General features: G+C 42.3%; 2 protein-coding genes across 3 annotated transcripts; one reads left to right on the top strand and one right to left on the bottom strand.

Annotated features, from left to right (window-relative positions):
- The first annotated feature begins 65 nt into the window (after positions 1-65).
- On the top strand, positions 66-13,623 carry fam149b1 (family with sequence similarity 149 member B1). Of its 2 annotated transcripts, XM_030070371.1 has the most exons (16): positions 66-564; positions 1,052-1,168; positions 2,208-2,352; positions 3,194-3,342; positions 4,294-4,437; positions 5,002-5,163; positions 6,116-6,297; positions 6,648-6,790; positions 7,365-7,433; positions 8,115-8,227; positions 9,384-9,617; positions 10,206-10,329; positions 11,121-11,246; positions 11,593-11,674; positions 11,933-12,070; positions 12,346-13,623. In XM_030070371.1, exons 1-16 carry the CDS (start codon positions 518-520, stop codon positions 12,426-12,428), a joined length of 2,058 nt encoding a protein of 685 aa, XP_029926231.1. In that variant the 5' UTR covers positions 66-517; the 3' UTR covers positions 12,429-13,623. The 2 variants fall into 2 exon arrangements, with proteins under 2 accessions (XP_029926231.1, XP_029926232.1); XM_030070372.1 differs by lacking the exon at positions 7,365-7,433.
- A 2-nt stretch (positions 13,624-13,625) lies between these two features.
- On the bottom strand, positions 13,626-16,490 carry LOC115372458 (dnaJ homolog subfamily C member 9). Its single transcript, XM_030070375.1, has 5 exons — positions 16,123-16,490; positions 15,624-15,764; positions 14,919-15,173; positions 14,048-14,134; positions 13,626-13,956 (listed from the first exon to the last, which is right to left on the bottom strand). The coding sequence occupies exons 1-5, from the start codon at positions 16,294-16,296 to the stop codon at positions 13,846-13,848; spliced, it is 768 nt and encodes a 255-aa protein (XP_029926235.1). The 5' UTR covers positions 16,297-16,490; the 3' UTR covers positions 13,626-13,845.
- Between the last annotated feature and the right edge of the window lie 351 nt (positions 16,491-16,841).

Below are 16,841 nucleotides of genomic sequence, written 5' to 3'. Positions count from 1 at the left end.
ATCCAATAAAAGAAAAGCCATTCCAGGGTGGTCCGAAATCTATTTCCCAGGAGGCCGTGGGAATACGAAGTCAGGTATCCATGACAGCCTTGTTATTGTTGTTGTGGTCCTGGCTAATCCACTGAAGTGGTGATAGACACACTCATGTTTTCAATAAAGTGGAGCCAGCTTCTCGACGGCACACCATGTTATCTAGCGGTGCAAGGCTATTTCTAACAGGAGTTGTTTGCTGAGAGAACATATCATGCAATGCTTGACCGGGGCGGTGATGTTTTATCTCCATGGTCCTAGCTAGCTAATGTTAGACAGAGCCCTTCTAACATTAGCGGTGGTGGTTAGCAAAAGCGATAGCATCGGTAGCTAAAGCCCCAGTCCGGCTGTGTTTCACAAATGGTGCTGGTTTGCGGACTGGACGAAATGTCAAACGTGTGTGCAAACGGGTCTCAGCGAGTCCAGGAACCGGAGGCGAGCAGAATGAAAGCGGGGGGTTTGAGCCTCTAAAACGGAGACAAGGAGGATGATTTCGCGATACAATAGAAGACCCGTATCGCACAAACTTGAGATGTGAGTACACCAGTAAGGCAGCACTTGTCAGCTAGATATCACTTTGCCGCAGATTGTAAATAGGTCTGTCCAGCTGCCACTGAGTCAATGCTCTTACTGTATGCTGAGTGAACGGCTGCATTGCCCACCACGATGACATGTAAAATGCTAATTTTATTGATCCCATTAGTGTCAGTCCATCTGTCACCTTTTCCCCACTGTCTATATTCATACTAAAGTCAATAGGCTGGCTTACACTGGCAAACAAAATGTGATGTTTTTCAGCAACATGGTGAAAGCATCCTCTTGAAACGACCATGCCACTTTATTTTCTTTTGCCTTGTAATACCTTACTTGCATGATGTATTTTTTTCTAATTTTATTTAATTTTATTTATTTATTTATTTATTTTGTAAGATATTAACAAACAAATGATCTGATACAAAAAAAATACCGCCACCATCCTCTCCTAAAAGTTGTCATTTTTCTCGATCAATGTGTTGGACAGTCGTGGGTTATCCCGAAGCAGCCTTGACCATCATCCTCTTCCCGAGGAGGAAGATGATAATCAGACCCCTCAGCGTTTCCTCCATGACCTCCATGAAAATGTCTCCGCTCACAACAGGTAACTAGGATGCGTAGTGACCAATAGGCAGACAACCATGCCTGGGTTATGCACAGTCAGACAAACAGCCCAGCCAGGGGACAGTGTTCTCTAAACAGAAATGAAACCTACTCTAAATTATAAGTGTTGAAATTCCTCTCATCTTGGTCTGCTAAAGAATTATACACACCCTGTTTTGTCTGTTCTTACCTGGGTGTTTTGTAATGTTACACCTTCTTGAAGGGGCAGTGGATCCTCAGTGCTCTGAATATGTGAAACCAGATATCTGAGAGCAGTGAATTAATTGCTATCACATTGCCTCCTTCAAATGCTTGTGTGTGCAGCTGAAAGAATGAATAATGAGGCAACCTGTTAGAATATTCAATTACTTTGACATTTGCTCTTTACTTTCCACTTGAAAATCCTGCCTGAACTTTTGTCAGCCACCACAGTGAAGAGTTTCTCAGCCACATAATGAGGGCCTTATCTATGTTTCTCAGGCAGTGTCAAGGACTTTGATAGATTTTATGAGGAAATGACTTTGCAATTTATTGCAGTACTTGTCTCACATTTATTGAATTGGATGGTGTTTTACAGCTGTTTTTACTTCTTCATATAAAGTCTGACTTAAGTGGAAATCAAACTGTTTACCCCTTTTTCTGAAATGAAAAACAAGATTAACAAACCAGCAGGGAATACAAGTTTTTTAGGTCAAGGAAGCGCTCTAACTTATTTGCAGTAAGTCATAGAATTTCACATACAGGCTACCATTGGAACCCTGGTTTCTCTTTAATATTATCTCTTGATGGTTGTAATCAGTGAGACGTACTGACCAGGGATGATTTATGGCGTGATGAGATTGTATTGGTGGTACAAATAATATATTGCACTCCCCAAGTTAACTCTAGAATGTGGGTGAAACATCACGTTCCCTTCCCAGCTTTTCCCTGGTTAAATTTGAACATAAGCCCAAGCCCTTCCCTGTCCTTTTCGTTTAACTCAGACATTTTCTTACTAAAATGTACATAAGCCACACAACTTGCTTGTCCTTTTCGTTTAGCTCAGACACGTCTGCTGCCTCAGGCCAGTCTGTCTGTCCCACCGTCATCACAGTAGACTCCAGCCAGTCCTGGTCGGGCATCCACAGCTACACAGGAACTGGGATCTCCACAGAAAGGAGCTCTGTCTTCTCCTGGGGCTACGATGTGAGTCTTAATGTGATGTGATGATAAAAATGTCGCCTTCTCACAATGAAGAAATATGCACGCACAGGGCACCGTTCTTCCATGCTCTCTGCCATTCTGTTCCAAAGAAGAAAAGACTCCACATAAATACAGGAGATGCCCTTTCTCTCATACAGTTTTGTTGCCAAATTTTTGGTCCGTGATTCTGACACACTGTCATGTTATATCTGAACTTTTATGCTTCCTCATCAACATTAGTCACCTTTTGACAGAGCTGTTGAGAAGCCACAGAATGACTCCCATCATTAATCATGTAGTGCAGTAGATGTCTTGTTTGTGTGCTCCCGCTTTCTATAGGTATATAGGCACGGCTGGATTCCATTGGGTATTACTTTGTTATCATGTTATCCTCTCCAGCTTCAGCCGCTCCCTCAAAACTTCTCTGGCACTCAATAATTTATTTAGTTCCATGTCCTCAAACTGCCTCTACAAAAAAAAAAAAAAAAAAAAAAACTTCATCGCACATGCTCTCACAATTCTGACTCTCTCTCTGTCTGTCTTTATCGCCCTCCCTCCCTCTGTCTCTCCATGCATATATGTAAACAATCCAGCTTGACCACAAACACATACACACACCCCAGGGAGCCATAGGAGCTCATCATTATGCACGTTCCGGCCTGCTGTGGATTTAAAAAAAAAAAAAAAAAAAGCACCGCAATGTGCTGCTAATAATTGATGAACAACTTGAAAAGCAGCAGCTTTCTGTGATACAGCTTGTGTATAAAAGTAGAGCAATGACTAGCCTCCGTCTGTGTGTTTTTCTATGTCTCTCTCTCTCCTTTTCTGTTTCTCTGTCCCGCAGGAGTTTGACAAGGTGGCATCGCGGCAGGTGCAGCAGATGTTTGAGGAGATTGACAAAGAGCTGTATGAAGGGAAGGGTGCTGGGGGAGGGATACTGCGTGGGCTGCAGGATGAGTGTCAGCAGTGGGCCACAAGATTCCCACATCTCCGGTATGCCATCCTCAGTCACCCACCGACCTCCTCAGCAGGCAGCTTTCACCTGTTGCGCCTGAGTAGTGAGACAAATATCAGAAAACAAGAACTGTTTTTTTTTTTTTTTTTTTTTTTTTTCTCCCCAATCCTTGCATGAAAACACTCTTGATGTTCTATCCCCAATTGGTGCTTTTGTGAATCAGAAGTAAAACTTTTGTTTAAAAGTGCAAATTCAGTGTTTGCAAGCATGTGAAGACAATTGGCTACTGGGGGATGTCACAAGAATCAGTACTTAGGTTGCAAGTCAGTACCAGTATGAACAGTATCAATGCAAATTGATGCCTCACTTTGTAAATCAGATGTCTTATTCTAACATTGCTTCAACCTATATATTTAAATACTTGAACACTTGAAGAACTGTAAATCAAAATAAGGGAACATAATCACACCATTATGTTACAGCAGGGCATTTCACACAGATCCTCCAATCTGAAATTAGTATTTCGTTGGGGTGTTTTGATATCTACCTGAGGGCTACAGGCCAGTGTTGCGCTTTGTAACTCAATGTTCTCATTCTAATGTAGTTTATATGTTAAAACATTTGAGACACACAAAGTTTCTGTTTACTTGTTAATGTTTATAGAAAGTTTTTAATAAAGAAGTGTGTCATGGTTTTGCCATGATATTGAATTAGGTATCAAGTAACTAAATTCTAAAATAGTCTAAGCGAAATAAATTCTGGTATCATGACTTCTCGATGGCTACCTGCTATTAATCTACTCATAAAATGTCTGAATTGTTAAATGTACTTGAGCTAGACTTCTCTCTCACTGCGATTGTAGTTTTTGTTCACTAACACAAGGAAAGCTCAGGATTACTTTTTTTTTTTTTTTTTTAAATAAGTTAATTAGATTGATGTTCGGATTTAGGTAACAGCTGTCTGGTCACTACTGTGTGTGTGTCCTTCAGGATCCTGGGGACTCAGCTGGTGTGTCCCAGTGATGAAGGTTTCCAGTGGTACGCTACCCCAGAGACAGGCAGCTCTCCCAGCCACCCATCAGCAGGCAAAGACAGCACGATGAAGGCGCAGGAGACGGAGAAGAGCAGCACAGAGTAAGCAGCTCCTCCTCCGGTTGACTGACTGAAAGGGGACAGATACCTAATCTCAAAGTTGACACCAGACACATTTTGCAGATAAAAAGGGCCGCATAGGACTGCCTATTTGGGACAAGATCTTGAGAAATTGTTAAGTGGTGGTAATGAAACTTAATTCCTCAAGATCAAAGGCAAAATTTATTTCATGTTATTGTTACATCCTCCTCAGAGCATACTGATTAGAAAACCTAATTTGTTTATGAAATTTTCAAGGAATCTTAGTATCTTTCTATCCTGACTGGCTGGCTGTCTGAGCATCAATTATAGATGCACTCTGGCTGGCTCTGCGGTTTTGTGACCTAGATACTCAGGCTTGTCAAATAATCAAGTTAGCTACCCAAAGTCGGTTCTATGGCTTAGCTGTGATAAATACTTTCTGGGGTGCCACTTGCACTAGTAGGCCATTATTGAGTGCCACTGCCTGACTACTTCTGCTCAAACAGTTGACACAATGGAGCTGACAGTGACTGATGAGTACGTGTCAAGGTGCTCACCTGTGTGCACCCTTGTATTGGGGGTAAGGTTGAATGTGCAGGGCAGGAAAGCAGCGCTGATCAAGTCCTCTGCAGAGGAACTGGACGCCCCCCCTGGGACCCCCAGTGGCTCCAAGAGTCATGACAGGCCCAGAGTGATAGAGGTGGAGGGCCTGATGGAGGAATACCTGGCCTTTGACAGCAGGGACCTGTGAGTTATTGAATCTTCGCATGCTTCACATATTGCTTTTATTCCCCAATGTTGTCTTTTTTGCACATGTAGCTCTTATTTAATTCTAAGGGACAATTCCTCTTTGCTTGTCTTCTGTATCATTTCATAATTATTTGCTTATTTTGCGTTTTCCAGCAGTTCTTTACCTAGTGTAGTGTGTATATGGTGTGTGGTCTATTTCAATTTGCAAAAATACTCTTTCCTGATCTTGGACATAAATCTGCAGGGTTGGCCACCCCTCCTGCTATCACTGCACTGTTCAATTAAGTTAAAATATATAATGTCCATCTCATTTTTTGACAGAGATAAGAAGGATGTTGGTCCATAAATTGTGTTTCTTCCATCATATTTGTTCTATGTATCTCTTATCCTGTCTTTCTCAGACATGCTTGGCATACTCTACTTGTGAGGACCTTACACTGAGTGCATTAATTCCCAAACCTATAACCACAGCTTTAATCCTCACTGCTGCAAGGCTAAACTTAACAAACCTAATCCAATTCTTATTTTTAACCTTAAAGAGTAACTAAACCCCACAGCCAAATCTCTGTGAACTTGAATCTTGAAAAGCAGAGTGCTGGTCTCGGTGGCAGGTGATGTCACCACCTGTTGCACTCTATGGGTGTGACCTCACCTGCCACCAAAGACCAAAAACCCTACTCTTCATCATTAGAGGTCATGCATCACACAGAGATTTGGGTTTGGAATTCTGTTACTTTTAAAATTCAAGTCCCAAACTCAGAAAGAACTCCTTGGAAAAGGAGGACGGGTCAAAATGACCTCACATGGCTAAAATGCCCTCACTACGTAGGTCTTAAAAGTCAAGCTGGGCCTCAGAAGGAAAGGAGTGTGAAAACACACACATACACCCAAACGTTCAAACAGTTTTCTTAAGATACTTCCTGACCCTACTTAATTGGATACTCTGCAGGGATGATGAGTGGGATCAAGAGAATTCAGAGTCGAGTCGGAGGCGCCACTGCCTGCCCCCTGTTTCGCCATACCGGTGTCGTCGTCAGGCTGTTCTAGACCTGCTGTTTGATGATGTGTGGCGGCAACTGGTTGGCGGAATGGAGGAGCTGGTCCAGCGCCACTGGGAATCCTGCACTTCAGGTAGGTCTGAATCTGATATTATTGTATGCATTAGATCTTAGACATTTGCTTCTCTGAATACTCATGAGAGATTTGCTATCAGACTAATAGCAATTTCATTCTGTGACGGATGAAAGTGAAGGAACACATGAAAACATTCGTCAGATTAGTGCTCGGGTGAATGCTCAACATTAAAGAACTACTTTCACTGGCTGTTTGATATATACCAGCTAACTTCCACCAGCAATATTTAGAATATAATAGGAATGCACGTCCTGTTGCAAATACACAGATGTGAGGTTCAAGTAATCGTCTCCCTTCTTATTGTAAAAAGCACAATAATGAAAAGTGATTCTACCTGTGATTGGCAGATGATGAGAGACACTCGTCGAACCTCAGCCCTACCCAGCAAAATTCACAGGATCCCTTCATGCTGCTCTCCACTCTGCCCACGCCCCTGCCCAAACTGGGTCAGACCAGGGTTCCCCAGCTCACAGCCGGCCTGCAGTCCCAGGTCAGTGGATGACAGGCTGAGTTTCCTTGTGGAGCACTCAATTCATGACTGAGATATGTTGTTCCTCACCATTTTGGGGGGAACAAAACAAACACCTTATTTGTCACTTTAAGTCCTGTTAGCAAATAGTGGAGCAAATCAATAGAACCTGTTAAACAAAGGTATTTGCTTTTGACCCTGATTTCCAGCCTGTTTTTATAGACATGTTTTACTTGAACTGAGAATAGTAATATAGTAGTTGCTCAGTCTCCCTAATGGCTGGTTCGCAAGACTGTTTTCCACAATCCACACTTGTTTGTTGACTGTATGTCACTATTTCACTCCTGCCTGTAGCTCGTTTCACTCTCTATCAAAGCTGCCAATTCATTAACTTGTATCACTTGTTTCTTTCCTTCCCTCTTTACTTTTTACCCTTCACCTTGCCAATGTTCTGTCCTCTTTGCTTTTTCTTTCTTTCTGTCTGTCTTTCTTTTTCTCTCTTTCTGTCTTTGTTTCTATCTTTTTCTTTCTCTCTTTCTTTCTTTTATATATCTACTATCTTCCTCCTTTGGTCATGCTTTTTTCCCCCTCAAAGAATACAAAGTCAAGGGGCTCAAAACACAAGTCCAGACGGAAATCCAAAAAGCAGAAAAAGTCATCCACTGTATGTAACTCCCTCACTTAGAGCCTAAATGGTGGTGTGCTGTGTGCACACTGTCCATGGTGGCTCATTATCTTTTATCTCTAGAATAAATGTGCTTGTGCCTGTTGATTAACATGAAAGTTCACCACTGATTATCTTTTTAATCAGCCGTTGAGTTTTCTCTACAACATGAACTACTTTGTTTTCCTTTAGATCTTTCTTTTCTCTCACAAGGAAAATGTTGGAATGATTTTGTTTAGTTACTTGTTGCTTTTATCAAGTTTCATTTTAATGAGTGTTTTTCTGGTTGATGGTGTAGCATTTATGAGGTCCTCCCGACTTCACTGCATGATGAGTAACCATTGCATTGAGGATATACTGTATGTCTGGAAATGACTAACCTTTAGGCCATTGGCCTTTGTAAAGAAATCACCTTATGTGTCTAACCATGTCTTTTTTTGCCTTTGCCCCTATGTTGTGTTCTTCTCTTGCCTTCCTCTGTTCCTGTTCCCCACCTTGTACCTCCATCCCTCCACTTGTTCCCATTTTCTCCATCTCTTGCCTCCTCCTTTGCATCTTCACTGCCCATCCTTACTCATTCCCACCTTTACTGTATCATTTTCTTGCTTCTTTCCTTCAACCCTCTCCTTTCACCCTCCCACCTCTCCTTTTTGCCCTTCTCTTGCTCTCACTGTCCTCCAGACTGGTAGGGCACCAGTTGGAGCAGCAGTGACCCATCACAACCTGAACGACCTCATCGTGATCCACGGCATCCCTCTACAGCAGAGGAACCTCGGGGTGCTGGATAGAGCCCAGTACGGACACATTTAATGCATTAAACCAATGTGCATTGTTGGATAGGACAGCAATAAATCAGAATCAGAAATAGTTTATTGATCCCCGAAGGGAAAAAACAAACAAACAGAGAAGACAAAAGAAAAGTCTACAAAAAAAAAAAAAAAATCAGAAGTTCTTTTTCTTTTGCAGAGGTAGCAGAGCTCTGAGTCACTTTTTTTGACAGCCACAGTTGATAGAGACAGGAAAGGCAGGGGAGACTGAGGGGATGACATGCAGCAAATAGCCTGAGGTCAGATTCAAACCCAGGACGCTGCGATCACGACTCAGCCTTAACAAGTGGTATGCGCTCTTATCCGGTGAGCTACCGGGGCGCCCCTGTAAGAGACACTTTTAATTAATCATTTGAAAGCATTAAAAACATGTTAAAACAGCAGGCTGCATTGGCAGTCTGCTGTTTTTTTTCACCTCAGTCGAGCCCTCATAAAGGTCAAACCTGAGACAGGAAATTATGTCATGCAGCCACAATATTCCAGAGATATAAATTCATAGAAACAGCAAATAGCCAGTAGAAATACAAATTCTGAATGTAATCATAAATTCCAATTTTTTCAAACAAGGAAAGATTAAAAAAAAAGAAAAGAAAAGATGCCTTTGAGTTGGAACTAACCTATCCCACCATTTGATAATGTTTTGCCATGGGGAAATTGGGTTTGCAGTGTTCATCATATATTTATGTTCTGCTAATAATGATCTTCAAAAAGAAAAAAATGAAAAGTTTTTCAAAATCAGTAACTCATCTAATGCCCACTGATATATTCTAATATGTTCCTTTAATCTGTAAATATGAAGGTAAAATCTTACAGGCGCTATGTAGTTCTTATTTGCTATTTAGGAGTAAATTCAGTATTAAACACAGTTTAAGTTGCTTGTATTGACCTTGTTTTGAGACAAGGAAGTTGTAACACATTATACAAGATGGAGATTGTTCATTGTCCCCAGCAAATCATGGCACGCTTGCAGTAATCTTCTAAATTAAATTGCCACACTTACAGGCACACTGCCATGTTTGTCTCCATGGTCAGAATGCCTCATTTGGCAGAGCAGTAAGCCAGCTGGCAGCAGGTAGAAATGCACCAGCTATCCATTGTGTCTCAGTCCTGCTTTCCTATGCAGGGAGCCAGAGGAGAGGGTAGAGAGGGTGTCCCACAGACCAGGCTCCAGCGTGGTGCCCTCCAGCAAACCCCGCCCTCGCAGGGCCCTGGAACAGAGCTTTTCCTCCCTGTCCCGCCCGGCCCAGTCAGCCCGACGCAGAAACCCTCCCCCCCGCACCCTCCTGCCACTGGTCCCCAGCCTGTCTCAGTCCAGCACACCGGGATCCATGGACGAGGTCATCCGTGGGACACGTCTGTGAGTACAGCATTAGAGGGATACCCTTCTAAAAAAAACTCCCAATATCCTGCTCTTTCCTGTGGACTGTGAAACTGTGCACAGCTGGAGATTACTTTGAAAACAGCGTGCCTTTCAACTCTGGCTCTCCATTCAGCAGAATAGTGGGGGCGGGAGATGACAGAAGTTTCATGTGTGCCACCATCTTAAAGGATGAACTTGTCATGAACCCCGGACGAAAAGAGTAATGGGACAAAGTGTGGCAGTTAGATTTTCTTTCATGTGGAATGTGTATTCTGCTAAATAACTAATTGGCAGACTCGCTGATTGCGTGCCTGCTGTGTCTGTGTACCACTTGAGGAAAAACATGATCTACAAATCATATCTGGCCTCATTTGAGAAGCATCTAATTAATAACAGGATGGTAATGCTGTATTATTGTCAAAGTTTAACTCTGAATGTTTACTCCTCACTGTGAATTTTCACGCAGTTCTCACAATCATCTTTTCATTTTCCGAGAATTACTGTGTATGTTATTGCCACAAATGCACCATAACACAATTCAGAATCTGTAGTTCTTTTCACTTAAAGGTGCGTCTTCTTCCACAGACTGACGGCCAGTGACCGGCTGACCTCTCCACTGTTGCCTCTCAGCAGAAACACACTCCTCCCTCCCATCGGCACCGGAGACGCAGACTCCTCTCACTCAGGCCAGCAGACCAGACCTGCACAGGTACAGCACCACTGAAATAAAAGTATAGTTAAAGTACATCACTCTATATGCCACTTGGCCTAATGTAGCACAAAAAATAAAGCAATATAGGCTACTCTGTGCAACATTATGCTTAAAGGAACAGTTCACTCTTCATCTATGTGAATGTACGCTCTCGCAGCCCATGAGGTTCTTGAGGAGAACATGGACTTACAAGGCTTGGATGCATGTTAGTATGCATGTTAGTAAGTATTTTTCTATTGAAAGCTATTGTGAAGATTTGCGCTAAACAGTGTAAATACAGGTCAGTCCCGCTCAGGATGTGATCAGTTGACTTCTGGAGACTTGGATCACAAGCTGTTTTATTGGCACTTTTGGAACTCTTAAAAATGGTGCTCATTGACTTCACATGTTTTGGAGAAGGCTGCTACAGAGTTGCACAAGCTGCCTTCCTGTGTGCTGTACAGACAAAGACCGTACCTATGTTTCAACTGGCACAGATGTGAATAGATAGACAGTTTTTTTTTTTAATCAATTTTGGTTGAACTGTTCCTTTACAGGTCTAAGGTTCCATTATTTCAACAGTTTCCAAGTAGAATATTTAGGTCTCAAGCTTTTGTCAGTAAAATCAAAATTCTAAGATTGTACCATTTCTACAATCTGCTGGAACTACCTACAACTGATGGTGTGAAGACTCTAAGCGCTGTGCTAAGAGCCGCTGTCCTCCACAGCACTGTCACATGGGAGGGCTGTTTACCTTTGTGAAAGGCATTAGGTAATGTGTGTGCATGTCTGTCTTTCCATCTGTCCAGCGTCAGAGAGGCTCGTCCAGCCGTGCCCACAGCGCCGTGACAGACGAAGCTGGCAGTTCATTCCCAAGGGATCGCCACCACTTACTGGACGTATTCTCTCGCCCCAACACGACTCACACGTACAGGGTAGGATGCTCTTTATAATCATAAATACTACATCAGACTATCACAGGGGGGGAACATCAGTCATCATGTTCCCCTTGTGGAGAAAAAGCTTCAGTTAAATAACAGTTTAGTGGAGACACACTTAACAGACAAGATTTTGACCTGATTGAGGGAAAAGTAGTCCATCCCACAAACATCTACAACATCCTGCATCCGTTTTTCTGATAGCAGGCATCATACCAGCCCTATTAATTAAGTACCCTACCCTGATGGGTAAGGGCACTTAATTAATAGGGCTGGTATGATGCCAGGTAATTGTTTTAGCGGTTTGAGTCTAAGTGATAACAAATTTGAACTTTGTCTGCAGTCGGACACCCCGTACCGTCGTTCCTTCACAGTGTTGGACAACATCGGCCAGGGGCGGCCGGGCAGGGCCTCTGTGGCCACAGGTTAGCAATCCTCCTCAGCCATGTTTGATGTTCATGCACTATCACACAATAATTTGAATAGCTCAATTACGAAAAAAAAAAAAAAAACAAACAGAAGAAAGGCTGATCAAAGAGGCACATGATACACTGAAACCTGCTTTTCATCTCCCCTCTCTGTATTGCATTATTTTTCGCCTGCGCTTTATACATACTCAGTGACAGATCCCGTAATACATCAATGAATAAATTATGCATTCATTTATTCATTGATTCCATCAGACTCCCTTGGCATCGGTGTGACTGGCATCAGCCTTGGCATCAGCAGCTCCTCTTTCTTGGACTCGTATTCGCACCATCCCTTGGGCCACTCACCCATTGAGGACGAGGAGGAGCCCGATCCACAAGCCCCCCTCCCAGGTCAGTAGAATAAACTGGGTGATATTTTCAGACCTGGTTCTTGGATTAACTCTTTATGAGCGAGCAACTGGGTTACAGCTGCTCGTTTCCAGTCAGTTATTGCTGTTATTTGCAGGGATTTGAACTGCTAGTGTAACTCCAACCGTGGCTCCAGCCTCTAAATTGAGGGCAAGAATGTGTGCGGCTGAGTTTTAGGCATTGACTGGGGGATATAATTTACAGCACAGTACTTCTGGTAATTTAAGACATGCTTCTGTCCCTCTGCTTTCCTTAAGCTCTGTTGGTGCCCGTGTCCGTCCCGCCGCGGTCTTACACCCGAGGGGGCATCTCGTCAAGAGCCAGCAGACCTGGCTTGTAGTTTCACCCCACCTCTGCTCCTTCAGCCATTCTCGCCTCGTCTCAACACAGCACAATGCAGCGCGACACTCTGCGACACCTGTGCCCACAAACATTTATGTTTTACAGCAGTTGCAGAACTTGTTTTTTTTTTTTTTTGTATTACAGTTTCAGCGATTTTATTTACAGATTTTTTTTGTTTTGTTTTCTAGAGGCCTATTTTTGTATGTCAGAAATTCAGCTTATGTGGCTGCCAAAGACAGTGAACTGTCTACAGTAACTCCCATCATCACGTATGTCCGGTATGTGTGTACATGTGTATTATGTTGTACGTATGATTTGGACATCTATGTTTCTATTTATAAGTGAATGTACTGTATATTGTGTGTTGTCCTCTGTGGTTTGTGTTTGTATTGGTAAATGACTATGCAGGGAATGGCATGGCCTCCCAGACAGGGATAGAAAGAAAAACAAAAAGCACTTTTTACTCCCTGGCAATACTATGTCAGGCTGTTTGGTACTGTATCTTTTATAAGGACATGATTTTTAATGCCCCTGTGTAAAAAAGACAAACACAGACTCAGAGCCTCTTATCGCATACCGCTGCACACAAGAACAAGATGGGATGCCATCCTAATGGAAAGTTTCTGGTTGCCTTTCCCACACACTCTGCCATCCTTCACTATTAGAGCTCAGTTTCAACCGTAGGAGGCATAAGACGAAATACTGCTGCTGTATTAGCAGTGACAGGCTGATAGATCTCACCATAGCACAAGCCATGCTCTGCACCTCATTAGACAATGTAGAAATACAAGAGACAGTTATAGAGAATTGACTGTTTTATGTTGCAAGTACATATCCGAGAGAATTCACTTTTGCTTTGTACAAAGTATCTGCTGTATATGCTGGTGTACATGTTACTATTTCCTTTTGTGCAAAGCAAAGTTGGGATGGCTTTGGTCTCCGTTTTAAATCTACAACATCCTCATTTGAACATGTAAACTTTGTGGAACACAGGTGACATTAAGGCTTACTGCACACAAACACACACACAGACACACACACGTTGTCTTTCCCTTCCCTTGATGGTTACAATAGTACATTGGGACAGCCATGCTACAAATGTGACAAAATTTGAAATGCAAAGCTGTTTAATGCATTTTCTTTGAAGTTTAATGCTGTATTTTATACAAACTAATAAAGAAATGTGTACAAATTCTATGTCTATAAATGGGTTTATTCGTGTTTTCAGGAGATTTTTAATATAACATGACATAATAGCAATAAAACAAAGATTCAATTACATTTATTGATAAGTACTCAAACACTGGATACCAGGTAAAGGCAAGATTTGTGCAGGCGTACAGAGGGGAATAATTAAACTCTTTTACAACACTTATGTTCAACACAGAGCCTGTACTATGGTAAAATTGTAGATCTCACTTTTTTCCTCTTTGTCCTTTCTGGGCTTTTCCACTTTTTTTGGAGTATTTTGCTTCCAAGTCAGACAGGAAACTGTTGAAGTTCTGCTCTCTGGACTTTTGTCTTTGCTGGGAGATGAGGAAAAAAAAAAAATTCACTGTATTTAACCAAGAAGATAATTACCAATTTTTCAGTTAGACGTGTGTGTGTTTGAGTTACCTTAAGCATCATCGCAAGACTGTCATCCTGGTCACCAAGCCCCATCTCTTTCTGCAGTTCTTCAGCTTCTTGTCTCTCTCTATCAGCCTGAAAGTAACACAATCATGTTACTGTGTGTGTATCTTTAGTTAGTTAGTTAGTTAGTTAGTTAGTTAGTTAGATACTTTATTCATCCCGAAGGAAATTCACAGTTTCCAGCAGTATCCACAGAGTACAAGATTAAGTAAATCAAAAATAAAGAATAAGTAAATCAAAAATAAAGAATAAAGATGACCCTCGAGATCTAAAGATCTAAGTACCAATGTGCAAAAAACAATGTGCAAAAAAACAATAAAACCAGTGTGCATCGATGTATACAATGTATTTACAGTATAAACAGATGATAAATAAATAAATAGCGCCCAGATGATAAATAGATGATAAAAAGCCAATAAAACCAGTGTGCATCGATGTATACAATGTGCATAGATGTGGGCAATGTCCAAATTCACAGTATAAACAGATGATAAATAAATAGCAGCAGCAATATATACTCTATAAACGAGGATAAAAAATTTAGAGCATATTCATGTAGATGTGGGTATTTCACGTGCCTGGGTCCTCTTACTACGAACATGTTAGTGTGCACGTATGCCTCCAGTGCCATTTTGTGTTCACATTTTAGGCATTTAGCTGATGCTTTTACATCCATCGAATGCAACAGTAAAACAAACTTAAAGATAACCACAAATTACAAGCATCAACAGTAAGAAGTGCAAAGGTCATGGCATCACCGTGCTTCACAATATTACTGTGATGCAAGAGAGAAAAGCTGGGAAAAGGAGGAAGAAATCAAGTTAGAGCAGACAGATTAAAGTGCTGTTTTCCTCACCCTCTTCCTGCGGGCCCTTTTCTTCTTTTCGCTCTCCTGAGTAAAGGCCGGGAAGGCGGTGACCTCTCCGGTTTGAATGGCTTTACGGATGATGTCGCAGAGCCGGGGCTCATCCTCCTGGGAGCAGCACAGGGCCGAGGCTGTGATGGCGTCCATGTCTCCCTGGTGCTGGATGTACAACTGGATCACATCCCGCCGCTCCTCCTCAGAGCCCTTGTACTTTGCCTCAAACTCCAGTATGTCCTGCACTGTAACCTAATAGAAAAAAAGCGGCACTAATGGTCATTGGTTCAACTATACTTGGAATGAGACAAAATAGATGAGGTGATAGGTAGCAGCATGTGGAGACTATAAACTGCTGGTTATGTATAACTGTGTAATTCTGTGATAATACTGCCTGCAAAGTAAATCGTGTGTGATTCATCCACTGTTACTGTTGCACATTATTGGCCCATGTCATTACATGATGAAAAATAGGTCTCAAATTTAAAAAAAAAAAATCGAACTTTTTTAGGATCCCCTGATACTCTAACATTTTATTTTATTTTACAGGCATTATATTTGCTTTTACTGGAATAACTTTTACACAACTCCTCGACCACAACAGACTCAGTTCAGGTGATGATACTGGAAACAAAATATGGTATTTGTGAAAAATACCATACCATAAAAAATAACAACCTCCTAGCTGCTACAACCCAGTACCTTAGGGAAGAGCAGTCTCCAGTAGTCTTCCCAGCACCGGTCCTGGCTCAGCATGTCCGACTCCTCGTCCACCAGGCCCTGCTCATCATACACAGCCCTCTGCTCCTTATCGCTCAGCACCGCATACAACTTCCCCAACACCTGGGAGAAAATCCATCAGGTTAGGTTCAAAGCTGGATAAGTGTCTGCAGTCCTTACTAAGAACCATGCAATACTACAACACAGTTTGGATGCTTAATTACATTACACAGCCGCTATAGAGGCATTAGCGGGAGACATTAAAGCGGTATAAAGTAAAATATGGGTTAAAAGGGTAGTGTCACTATAAACCATTTAGTATCATGAATACACTAGTGGTTGTATAAACAAAATGGTGTCTTTGGTGTTCTTGTAAATTAGCATGAGCAGCGTCAGCTCTGACAGGCAGATGAAGCTGTTTGTGGTCATTTCTCTGGGTGTGACTCGGCAGCTAAAGACGGCAGCTTTTAACTGTGCTAACCTGAAACTTCTCGGTGGCCAGCGGGTCCTCTGGAGCCCGGTCTGGGTGGACTTGGAGCGACACTTTGTAGTAGCTCCGTCGGACCTCTGCGTCCGTCGCCCCTTTGGCGACGCCGAGCACCTCGTACAGGTTGGAGGTGTTGAAGAGCTCCTGACAGCGGTCCAGCAGACCCATCCTGACGGCCCTCTGCTCCGGTGCGACGAGTTTAACTAATGCAGGTGGTGAAGTAGTGCTCCTTGCTGCCTTAGTGTTTGACAAAAGCCGTGTCTGTAGCTAGTTACTGCTGCATGTATTTACCGCGACAGCAAGTTCCTTGTCTGCTTTCTGTTAACAATAATTTCGCGCGCTCGCTTGTCACGCTTGGCGACGTATTATGACGTACGTACGTAACGCGAACGCGCTGTGTTGTGGTTGGTGCTCAGGCGAGTCTATTTTTCCCCCCTGCAAACTGGAGATCCCTTTCTTTCGCCTTGACATCCATGCTTACGCCCCTCTAGACATGTTGACTCTACACAGCCTCTCCCTGACGTCAGCCAAACCAACTCATGCCTGACATTAACGATGTTACAATATTATCAGAAATTGCTGCCAATACAAATACGAAGCATATTTATATATATGTAAACATGACAGTCTAAAAGTATATAAAAAGATGCTATAACAAAAACTATAGGTATCATATTTTGATGGTAATTTTTCTTATTAGAAAATGCGGTGGG

The sequence above is a fragment of the Myripristis murdjan genome, chromosome 15, assembly GCF_902150065.1.
Source record: "Myripristis murdjan chromosome 15, fMyrMur1.1, whole genome shotgun sequence".
NCBI lineage: Eukaryota > Metazoa > Chordata > Actinopteri > Holocentriformes > Holocentridae > Myripristis > Myripristis murdjan.
Note: the sequence above shows the minus strand (reverse complement) of the source record. Positions and strands in the feature narration are given on the sequence as shown.